This window comes from Mesoplodon densirostris, chromosome 3 (assembly GCF_025265405.1).
Source record: "Mesoplodon densirostris isolate mMesDen1 chromosome 3, mMesDen1 primary haplotype, whole genome shotgun sequence".
In the NCBI taxonomy this organism is placed as follows: domain Eukaryota; kingdom Metazoa; phylum Chordata; class Mammalia; order Artiodactyla; family Ziphiidae; genus Mesoplodon; species Mesoplodon densirostris.
In genome coordinates, this window is record NC_082663.1 from 117,535,156 (window position 1) to 117,547,913 (window position 12,758).

At 39.8% G+C, this 12,758-nt stretch overlaps 1 protein-coding gene across 1 annotated transcript; it reads right to left on the reverse strand.

The window, feature by feature from the left end:
• Nucleotides 1–9,664: 9,664 nt before the first annotated feature.
• Nucleotides 9,665–12,448, reverse strand: HNRNPA0 (heterogeneous nuclear ribonucleoprotein A0). The gene has a single exon (XM_060093400.1). It carries the CDS (start codon nt 12,148–12,150, stop codon nt 11,242–11,244), a length of 909 nt encoding a protein of 302 aa, XP_059949383.1. The 5' UTR covers nt 12,151–12,448; the 3' UTR covers nt 9,665–11,241.
• Between the last annotated feature and the right edge of the window lie 310 nt (nt 12,449–12,758).

Below are 12,758 nucleotides of genomic sequence, written 5' to 3' on the forward strand. Positions count from 1 at the left end.
TGGATAATTTCAATTTCTCATGATTTCACTTAAAATTTTAAAAAATAATTTAAAGGGTTAATTGTTTAATCTCACTACTTTAATACACTGACATACTATATTACACTAAATACATATTATTATTGCATATTTTATTATAATTTTTATTGTGGTAGAATATACATAAAATTTACCATGTCAACCTTTTTTTTTGCCAACAAGATTATTTATTTTTTGCAGGTATTTTAAATTAATTTTTATTGGAGTATAGTTGCTTACATCAACATTTTTAAGGGCACAATTCAGTGGCATTAAGTACATTCGCAATGTTATGCAACCATTACCACTATCCATCTCCAGAACTTCTTCATCATCCCCAAAGAAACTCTGTACCCAGTGAACAGTAACTTTCCATTCCCTCCTTCCCCAAGCCCCAGGTAATCTCTATTTTACTGTCTCTATGAATTTGCCTATTCTAGATCCCTCAGATAAGTGCAGTCATACTTGTCCTTTTGTGTCTGGCTTATTTCACTTAGCATAATGTTTTCTTCAAGGTTCATCCATGTTGTAGCACGTATCAGAATTTCATTCCTTTTTATGGCCGAATAATATTTCACTGTATGTAGATACCACATTTTGTTTATCCATTCACCTGTTGATGGCCAATGGATTTTTAATATCCCAGAGAGCACAATTTAGTAAACATTTCCCTAATGTTTGACATGTACATCAGTTTCCAATCTCTTGCTATAGATGTTATAATGACCATCTTTGTGCAATGACTGTTTTTCTTTCACTGAATTGTTTTCTTAGGTTAAATTCCTAGTACTGGAGGGCTAGAGAAAAGATATGGATACTTTAGTGGTTCCTACCAAATAAATCCATATTTACCCTCCTCACTCATCACCTTTTCCAGCCTGATGGAGAAGTTACTGTCTGCAATTTCAGTTATAAAAGTACAAAACTGTGATTAGACTCAACTGAAGACAAGCAAACAAATAGTTCCACCAAATGAAAATAAAAGCTTTCAAGCTCATGAATATATGGATCCAGAGATTTGAAGGGAACTGGTTGTGACTCTGAAGTCAGCAATAAATAGAAATTCAGAAGAGGTAGGTCAAATGGGCATTTTTGCCACAATCTCCCTTCTGTGACCCACGTTTCATATTCTCCATACCAAAATCTTACTTCATGATGAGAACAGAATAACTTCCTTCCAAGGGGAGTAATACAAAGCAGTTAAATCAGACCATCTTGTTACACATTTCACTGCAGTGTATACAGGCAGACAAAGTGTGATCCTTCTAACATACTGACATACCTACACCTGTTGTCAGATGCTGTTGCTTCTAGTAGTTGTACTTCCTACCTCCCTAAGGAATTATTTATGGTGCCTATGTCAACAATTGCCTTCACTAAGATTATTTTAAAGATCTTTACAAGGCAGTCCTTTTTATAAACTTGCTTACAAAGGATTTACATGGTGGCAGTGAGTCTCCACATGCTCAAAACTGCTAGAAGCTGCAATAACGAAAAGACCTAGAGCTTTTGGAAAAACATAAGGAATTAACAAAGCAGAAACTGCTCAAAAGAGCTCTCCACTAGACACAGAGCTGACTGACCTATGTGATAGGTTTTCCAAAACTGCAACTTCTACCCACAACCTGATGTTTTCCACTTAACTTGGTTACACACACACACACACACACACACACACACACCAAAAAAAAAAAAAAAGTTAGCTGTTTCAGGGGTTCCCAAGTACAACACCAGGTTCAGAGATGAACTAAAATGAACTCACAGAACTCAGTACTGCTAAGTCTTACACTCACAGATAAAGTTTATTACAGACACACAGTGAAGATACACAGTCGGATCATTTGGAGAAAAGACACAGTCTGGAGGAACCCAAGTGCAGGCCTCTTTATGGTCTCTCTGACCATGAAGGGTCACACAGAATACACTTGTGTGTCATGTTTCTGCCCAAGGACTAAGTACTCCCAAGTTTTATAGGTACCCGCTGCCTAGCACCTATCAAAACTCTAGAGTCCCAGAAGGACGGCGGTATTTAGCATAAATCATACTGCTTGCACAGTCTAGACACCGTGAACCACCTTCATCAGTAGGGAACAGTGGGAACACTCCATAAATCCAAGTGCCCAGGCAAGGGCCAATCTTGCAAGTAGTTCCTTCTAAAGACAGCACATCACAATTAAAGATTCATTTCAGCCAAAAAGAATAATCTCTCTCTCAAAAAAGCAGATGCCTATAATAGAATTAAAGAGATTGTGGGTCTTTTTAAATCTTAATCCTAGTTGTCCTGATTGCTTTTCTCATAAACTCTCATCGAAACCAACCATAACAACTAAAGGAATAGAAATTTTGTTCTAAGAAAATCAGAGAGAATCTTTATAAAAATTCAAGGCAGATCACGATCCTCCTCTGCTCAAAACCGTGAAATGGTTCACCAATCATGTGGTAAAAGCCAAAACCCTTACAACAGTTTACAAAGCCCTTTCTTTTGTGATCAGCTACTCCTTTGCTTCTCTTCCCTCAACTCCAGCCACCCTGACCAACTTGCTCTTCCTCAAAAAGTCCAGGCACAATCCTGCCTCAGGGCTTTTGCTCTTCCTAAGCCTCTCCCTGGAATGCTGTTCCCCTAAATATCTACACAGCTCACTCCCACATTTCCTTCAAGTCTCTGTTCAAATGCCACTTTCTCAGAGAGAACTACCCGTACCACCCCACTTTAAATTGCACTACCTTCACAAACATCCTGCCCTGCAGCACTCCCAGCTCCTTAGCCTGATTTTTCTATACCACACAACATTTTCTAAATACCATATAATTTATTATGCTTCATTATCTGTCTCCCACCCCCACTAAAATATAAGCTCTACTGAGGGCAAGGATTTTTGTCTCTTGTTCATTGCTGCATTTCCAGCTGAATCACGAAGAAGAGAAGTCATACATTTAACCTGACATAGTAGGAGACAGGGAGACACTGAATTTCAAACAATGTGGGAAAACTCATGACCGGTGGGGAGAGTAACTTAGTGCAAACAGCTAGATCTTCAAGTTTGGTGGTGCCTGGGAGATAAGTCACTAGAAAACGTGGAAGGGATTAAATTTTTTTCACTGAAAGGATGACAACAGATGGCACATTCAAACAGGGTTATTAAAGAGTTTTAATAAAAGGAACTATTTACAAGGATGTGGGCACAGTTAAGGAAAACCAACAAGGTTTGGGGAACCATCTTGGGGCTAGAAAAAGGGAGCCTGAAGTAGCAATAGGATGGAGTGGTTACCAGAAGCCAGAAAAGACCCAGAGCTGTAAGGGAGGGCCACTGGAGCAGACCTGTAGCCCCCCATAACCTGTTTGCTGAGTATGTGTACTTGGGGGACAGGGGGAATATCTTGACCTCACCTTTCTGTCACTCTCCAGACCTCCTGTGGGTTTCTCCCACTGTCCAAACTCAACATGAAGCCAAAGAAGAGAGTATACAGTTAAGAATCAACCTTCCAAGAACACAAAGCGAGGAATAGAAAGGTATGGAGTGAATCAGGAAGGGCAAAAAGAGAATATCCAGCAGAGATAACCATTTTGTAAGGCTATCTGTAAAAGACACAATGCTTCAATGTGTTTACCAGCATCTTCAACTTGCTATGTTCAAACCTTCCTTCTAAATCTCCTCTTCCCATTTTCGGTGACATCACCATCCTCCTACTGACACAGTAATTCTGATTCAACTACTCCCTCTTCCTTATTCCCCACCATATCCGATCATTTGCCAATTATACTTTCACAACTTCCATCAAATTCCCTTTCAGTCTATTGCCAGTACTACTTCTTTGTTCATGCTCTCATTTTCTTACCTGGTTAACATCAGCTGTCTTAAAGGTCTTACCACCTGAAACATCACTCAAATGACATCTATTATACTGTTATTAATCTTTCTAAATTACAGTCCTACTACCACTATTGTTTCTCAAAAACCTTTAGTGACTTCCACCGACCGCCAGATAGACTACTCAAAGACCTCAGAAATATGGTCCCAACTTTTCCCAATTTATTTCCCACAACTCACCTTTACCCTTAATACAAATTAGCCACTTGTATTTGGAAGCTTCAATTGTAAAGGAAGTTTTGTGCAGATTATGGCCATTGGAATCAGACTTGGATTCAACTCCCAGCTCAATCATTTCACCAGCTGGGTGGCCTTGGGAAAGTTTCTTAACCTTTCTGAGATGAGCTTCAGCTACCTTACCTGTGAAGCAGGTTACTGAATGGATCCAGTGAGAACATTTGCAAATGTACTTAGTATAATGTTTAGCACAGAGTAGGCATGCCCATATCTCTATTTGTCCCTCTACCTGAAATTACCTTTCTCCCTTCACCTTCTCTATGTGGCCAATTTTTAAAGTGAAATACCGCATCTTCCACAATGCTTTTCTTGATCTTTCTACCTGGAAGTCACTCTCAACACATTATTTATATCTTTCTTATAATAACAAATAAACACACATAGCTAACACGGTTCATCTCTCTCCTACTACAGTTGAAGCAGCAGAGGTATAGAGGGTTCCCACATCCAAGCTCACCCAGCAAATCAAGTGCAAGGCCTAGGTTAAAAACCAAACCTCAGATACTGAGCGCTCTACGGACTACATATGCATGTCTCTTTTTTTAAAGATAGTTATTCATTCACTTCGTTAACTGTGCAAATACCTTGTGGTTGAGGTGGGGGTGAAAAAAGGTACACCTTTTACTAGGCAGTCACATCCCTTATCAGAAGTATAATATTAAAATTACTATATACCAGAGATGACAGTATGCCCTTTACATGTATTATTTCACTGAATTCCTTCAACAACTCTGTGAGACAGGTATTAATAGAAGTCTCTCCTTTTTAAAGACAAGGAAACTGAGGTTCAGGCCAATTAGCTCAAGGTCATGGAACAAGGTGACCGGGTCAAGAAAAGAACCTGTTCTACTTGATACCAAAATTTATGTCCTTAAGGACTATGAAATACTAAATCAGATGCCTACTGAGGCAAATTACATTTGCAACATAAGCATCAAAGAAAAAAATGTACCTTTCATATGGTATCCAAATAACAAGTAACCAATGAAGGAGACAATTTTAATCAGAGGATATATACTAAATGACAATGGGACTAACTCCAATTTGTTTGTATAGTGTGAACAATCTGAGATGATGCCGATGCTGAAAAGGATGCAAGATTTCAAAAATAATAGAATTCCCAACAGAATGCAAGTTACATGAAGACAGGAACAGTGTTAGTCTCAGCTGTTATCTCCAGATCCTAGATGTGTTTTGCACAAAGAAGGTAATCAATACCTAATGAAATTGACAGTAAACACTGGGAAATAAGCATACTGTCCAAATGGTACAAGTTCACATCAGGTAATTTTAGAGCAGGTGACAATGACACAAACCCATCACAGGTAGAATTTTTTTTTTTTTTTTTAAAGCAAACCTTACAAAGTGGTAAAAGAATCAAAGGGGCCAAAGAAAATCTGCCTGAGTAGAGAACAGAGCACAGGAAAAAAAAAAAAAAAAAAAAAAGGAATCTTCTTGAATCCTTTTTTCCTCTCTGAAGATTCAAATCATTCAGCTCCAGGTGCAAGTTTAAAAAGTATGTGGAATAGGTCAGTACATAAGAGACTCAACTGCCCCTTTTAGCCTTGGGATTCCTTTCTCAAAAGCAGCTTTCTGATCTTTTTTATGATAAATGTTTTATCTGGTAGCATTTAACTTCTCATTTAGGAAGAATCTGAAGCTCACCCACAAGTAGGCTCCAAATGTCAAAGACTAATTTTCCCAAACCAGTTGCGTGCTCCTCTTGAAAATGAGCAGTAAGTCATATTTCCCAACGAGATACTTCCACAAATTATATTTAGTAAGAGACTATATTTAAGCACCAAGAACGTTCAGGATGTGCTAACCTCAAATTCAATTTGAAGCTAATAATTCATGCCCACTTATTATTCTTCAAACTAACCTTGCCTCCCCATGAATTATACAACTGTTAATTTTTAAAACAAAATTTACAGTACATATTAAGCTTTCAATTATAGCAAATTAAGTTTTATCAGAAATTGTTTACTGCAAAAGTTACTCTCTAACAGAACTATATTTTAAAATCAGCTAATAAGTCAAAATATAGGGAAGACATATTAAAGGAAGAAAATGGAAGAATAGTGAGAATACTGTTAACTATGGCTTAATAAAGGGGGTCTCCGAACTATGAATTACACTCCTTACGGAAATATTCATTAATATATAGTGATCATCACTTCCCATTTAAGATCTCAACTGATTTGTATTTCTATCACTGAATATGTCCCATCTCCCTTAAGCTGATTCTATTAATGCTTAGCAAAAATCGTCATAAAATAATGCAAAATAAAAATGGACGATGTGCTTCTAGTCTTCGTGGTCCAGCAATCTAGGAAAAAACTGTAAGGAGCCCAATACATCGTGCACTGTGATCGTGCACTGTGTTTTGGCATAAGTTGTGGAACACCCTTTGCCAACTCACCTACCTAGTCCTAATGTCAAGACTAGTCCAAATGTTAACATTTTTCTCGACCCACAAAAAGTCATCACTACTGCTCATACCTATCTCTGACTAAAATGTTCACACTCTATCATGATTATTTAAATTCCCCCTACTCAAACAAAACCTATGGGTACCTTGTGAGCATGGGTTGATCCTTTGGTACATTGCAAATTGCAACACAAGCCCTGCAAAAGTAGTTTTAAATTATTATCAGAGGAAATATGGAAACATGCTAATCAATAAATTATAGTGCCTCTCTACTATAGAATACCAGTTATATGAGACACAGCTGTATGTACAGACATGGGTGTCTTTGAAGTTAATATATATATTTATGTATGTATATATATAAATGACTCAATTCTTGTTCCTAAAAAAAGGTAAATGTACCTCCTTGCAAATAAAAAGAACTAGAAGTAGACAAACTGTTAACACAGGTTATCTACAGGTACTGGGAGAAAACAGGAAGGAACAATACAATGGTCTTCATAGGCCATTAACTGTTTTATCATGTATAATCTAGCTTTGAAGTTTTTCAGTAAAATGTTTTAGTTGAATATACCCTAAGGCTTTAACGATGCTGCCAATGAGCATGTATCCTTCCCTGAATATACACTGAGAACTAAAATATACATGATACCAGAGAACTGATGCATTCTCATTATCTAGCGCATTTGACTCTAAGGTAGCCATCTCATCAACTAAGTGTACATGTGATGAGCAAGAACATGATGTGCAACAAGAACAATCACTGCATTATTTGTAACAGAAAGAGAAGGAAGAAGCCTCATGTCCATCAACAGCTATGGTACAGCCATGCTATGGAACATTATACAGGCATTAAAAAGGATGAGGAAAGTCTATTTGCCCTGATATAATGTCAATGATATACATATAAACTTCAAAACTATATAATCCTACTTTTAAAAACTAAAGTAGGTACATACAAAAAAGACCTAGCTGAACATATGCCTATTAACAAGGATTATCCTTCAGAAGAGAGTTTGCTCATATTGGCAGGGTTTTCACTCATTCTTTAGTTTGGTTTACAAGCAGTTATTTAAGTATTTAATTCTACTAATTTTTGAAAATACACCAGCCTCAAGAAGATTCAGTAACATTTGTTTCTTCTATTTCCTAGTAATACTGGTATTTTCTGTGACTTGAAGTACAAGCCAAATATGCAGTATTATACTTTTTAAAATAACACAGTAGAAGAAAGGGACTTTTTATTGGAAAAAAATTTACAATGTATGTTCACTTTTAATAGAAAGCATTACACAAAGGCACAGTAATGTGATCTGCAATAAGACACTAAGGAAAAGGCATTGTCTTACACTGGTTTAGAGGCAACCTTTGTTGCCCTGTTTCAGAAAAAAAATAAAACCTTCTAAAACAGGGAAAAGAAATAATTTTTCCCAGTGACCAAAATCTTAACACTGACTCAGTAAGTTGGTTAAAATTTAAGAAAAAGACTTACCTCTTCTAAGTGCAAATACTATCTTTTGGGGAATAATCCTTACATTATCCAGATGCAATTTTGCTTAAATCAATTCAACATCCAAATGCCCACTTTCAATTAGCAAAGACATACAACGTTTAAAATGCAAATTCTCAAATTTGAGAAAATTAAGCACACTTAAAAGATACATAAGCCTACAAATCAAGTAACTGACACTGCCATTTCTGGTCTTGAGAGAAATAATCATAAATAGCAAATTCTTAAGTATCCTCAATCCTTTAACCTTGCTTAAAAACAAAAATTCATTGTGAAGGTTTAAATATGAAATCTGTGTTCTAAATCACTAAGTTATAGGAGGAAACAATCAGTATATCATCCTGTTTTGTTATCACTATGAAAGTTAACCATTTGCAAGCTTTTTAATATTTGAAATTACTATCAATCTTTTAAACCACTTCCAACTAATGATTACCATTGACTTTATACTAAAAACACTGTAAATGCAAAGTTCTTCATGATAGGGAGACAAAAAAAAGGTTCATTTTTATTTTTCTAATCTTTCAAATTAAATTCAAGCATAGCACAAAAATTATATTCAATACTGATTAGGTTCTGTACCACCTCCTCCCATAAAGTCTTAATTTGATGTAGTAATGTTCAGATAGTTCTTACAGGTGAAAGAAATCAAAACATAAGAATAAATAAGTCCCACATGCCAAAAATGCTTGCATAAAATTGACAAGAGGAATTCTGGGAAGACTAAATACCACTACTTTTACCTTCACTAAATACCAATCTAGATTATAAATTTGTAAAGGTATATACATGACAATGAAGTGGTAATATACCATGAACAGAACGCTGTCATTTTTCTAATAGAGAAAATCCTTTAACATAATTTTTTTTTACAAGTCACTACGCTGGAAATACAAAATGACAGTAACCTTACTACACTTTGAAAACCCTCCAAAAGGTGGACTATTCCAATTGAACCAGAAGAAACAGATCTTCCCCTTAAAACTGAGTAAAATACAAGCAGAGTAATAATTATGATAAAAAATTTACGCATATCATTTTCTGTATCTTAGAGGACCCCCCCACAAAAGCTGGACCAAATTACCACATGAAAAAAGGCAGTATGATGCATTTTACTAAGAGTAAAAAACAGAAATTTAAGCAAATTGTAAAACCATGTGAGTGCAAAATTTGACTATGTTGCTTATTTATTCAATAGGCAAAAATATCTATCCCATTTGTTGTAGAGGTACTTAAGTACTTGTACCAAGTATCAGCTACCCTTTGTCAAAGTGACTACTAAGCAACCTTAAGAAGCCTAGCAATCTTGACCGTTCTTCCTGTCTCCTGAAAGCAGAATCCTAGCAATTAGAAAAAAAGACTTTTGGCTACAATTAAATTTTAATATACAGCAACAAGAATTAAGAGGAAAAGGGTCAATATATTTTTTTACTTTAAAGCCCAGTAATCTCCCTTCAGAAAACTTAATACAGCTAGCTTTGGGCTTTCAACCACAAAACTCCAAATACTTTACCATAACATTAAATCAAAATGTAGGTACTAGATTAATAGGTACTCTGAACCCACCCACCAGGTTATACATACTCTCACTCAATCATGTAAAGGATTGAATTCTTTATTTGTGATATCCATAAACGTTGCTATTCTATATGTCTATCCAGGAAGGCAATTTTCTCTGGTATCACTGTTCTGTTTTGCTTTTTATAAACAACAACTTGAATTCTATTGCATGAAAGGACTACAAATATACATTTGTTAACCAAGCAGAAAACACAGATATTTTGCTTTACAACTTGCACCTAAGTTACCAGTACACGAAGCTGGTTCATTAGTCGTCATAGCAATATGGGGCCACTGCCCAAGCTATGCATAGCAGTTTACATTTTCAAATCTCACGTAGAAAGGGCAATTGTGATATTGACTGTTAACTACATTCCTGTAAAACCCATCTTAGTTACAAGTAAATGTATAACCAAAGTCTGCACAGATTTTTGATGGCAAAATTTCTAAATCTGACGCAACTGTCCTAAACAAGTTTTTAAACGAATTGTTTTGCAGATATACTGCCATTCTGCCAGTAGATGGTGCCACAAAGGTTGGGGGAAGGATTTCCATAAGGACAACAGTTCAGCTAGAGGGAAAAAAAAACGTCTAAACCTGCTCTGAAAATACAAAAACGCTTTTACTTTGAGGATAAAATATAACCCTTATTTGTAACCATTCATACAGACAAACCAGTAAGAGGGATGAAACTAGGCCATCTGAAATTTTTTAAACAGTTTATATGAATGAAAACACATGCTTAATACAAACTATTTCTTTAGAACTACACGGTACATACTTTGAGGTAAATTCTCATAGAAAGAAGTGACCAACCATGTCAAAATGATAAGCAAATTACTTAGTACAAGAGATGGATGCAAAGAAACTAGAGATTTTTAAAAGCCACATCCACCACTTCAAAAGTTTTACCTGTAAGGGATAAAATTCAACACGTCACTACCAGGGCAACAGCAAGAAGAAGGAAAAAAAAACCCACAGGACCTTTTAAAAGTTTCTCGAAGTACACATCAAGAATTAAGAATTAACAAGAAAAATTTTCAACTAACATCCCTTAAAACGGTACGGAATGGATCCTAGAAAAAAATGTTAGACATGTACGGTCAAACACAATGATTTATTAAAAATAAAACGTAAAAATGATTTTTGTACATATGCTTCCAAATTTCGGGCATGGGATCCAAGGAGGTTTCATAGAAAACGCTGTAGCCAGATATCAAGTCCTTACAACAAAGTAAACTAACCCGCCCAACCCCCGCCCAGGTTTTGCTACAGAATCAGCAAGTTCACTCCCTCCCCCCCAAAAAAAACACAAATTAAAACAAGACATCTTGCTAGTATAAAAACGACCAAGGTCCAAGTAATAATAAAAAAATAGAGTCCATCAATGACTGTAACACAAAAATGTGTATGTGGGGCCAAGTCCATCTTCAGAGGGAGACAAGGGAGGTGGCAGGCAAACAGGGCAACACCCCCAAGGGTGAACAGCCTTAGAAGTGGCTTCCCCAAGGACAAAATGGGGAAGGCGGTGGGAGGGGAAAGGACTTAGGAGTCGACCCTAGTTGGGTGGTTGAAAACAGCTACCCCTATAGCCACTCCCAGGCATTAAAAAAATTTTAGAAGGAGCTGCCTCCATACCCACCCCCACCGCCATAGCCACCTCTGTAAGGTCCACTGTTACTGCGACCTCCCCAGCTGCTGCCTCCGCCACCGCCGCCGCCACCGCTCTTCATGGGCCCATAGGACGACTGGTGCTGGCTGTAGCTACCGAAGCCGCCGAAGCCGTTACCGTAGTCGCTTCCACCGTAGGACGAACCGCCTCCGCCGCCTCCGTAGGCGTTGTAGCCACCGCCGCCGCCGTAACCGCCGTAGCTGTTGTAGCCGCCGCCGCCCTTAGACAGGCCGTTCTGGTCACGACCACCGCCCCGACCCCGGCCGCCCCGGCCGCCCCGGGAGGAGCGGGAGCCGCCTCCGCCCCCACCGGAGTGGATATCCTCCTTGGGGACAGCCTTCTTCACCTCCACGCGATGGCCCTGGATCGGATGGAACTTGACCACCGCGGCCTTGTCTGCCGCGTCGTGATTCTGAAAATACACGAAGCCGAAACCACGCTTCTTGCCGGACTGCTTGTCAGCAATAATCTCGGCCTTTTCCACGGTGCCAAACTGCGAGAAGTGCTCTATCAGGTCGCCCTCGGCCACGTCTCCCTTAAGGCCTCCGACAAAGAGCTTCTTCACCTTGGCGTGGGCACCGGGCCGCGCCGAATCCTCCCGGGACACCGCCCGCTTCAGCTCCACCGTGTTGCCGTCCACGGCATGGGGCGAGGCGGCCATGGCGGCATCGGCCTCCTCCACATTGGAGTAGGTCACGAAGCCAAAGCAACGGGAGCGCTTGGTCTGGGGGTTCACCACCACCACGCAGTCCGTCAGGGTCCCAAAGGCCTCAAAGTGGCCGCGCAGGCCCGACTCACTCGTCTGCACGTTGAGGCCGCCGATGAACAGCTTACACAGCTGGGAATTCTCCATCTCCACGGCCCGGGCCTTCCCCCCGCCCTGCGAGCTCCGAGGTTTCGCCGTCGCCGTTGTCGTTGGCTAAGGCTTCTTCACAGCTTGGGCCCAGCCGTCGCTGGAGCCGCCCCCGCCGGTCACCGACGGGGAAGGGAAGAAGGGAAGGGAAGGGAAAGAGGAAGAGAGGAAGGGGAAGGGAAGGGGAAAGGTGCCGGCTAGAGGGCGAGCCGAGGAGACTTGAAAGCAAGCAAGGCCGCCGCTACCGCCACCTCCGCTCCCTTATCTGGGCACCACACAAAGAGGCCGCTGAACGCGCGCGCACCCTCGCCGAGGCGTGCGTCACCGCGGACGTACGACGGCCCAGGGCTGCCCGCCAATCCCCGCCTCGCTATTATTAGTCCCGCCTACCGCGCTGCCGCGCCGCTCTAGGTCACGGACTCCCCGCCCTCCGCGGTCTATTCAAGCCTTCGGCCTGCGCTGCTCCCACCACCGCCTCTACCGCCCCGCTTTCACCCCCGGGATCCTCAGTTCGCCCTGACTAGGGACTCTCCCTGCCCTTAGCTAACCTTTGCGATTCATTTGCCCCCAGCCCCGCGGCTGTTCCCGGTGATTTTCCCCCTCCCCTA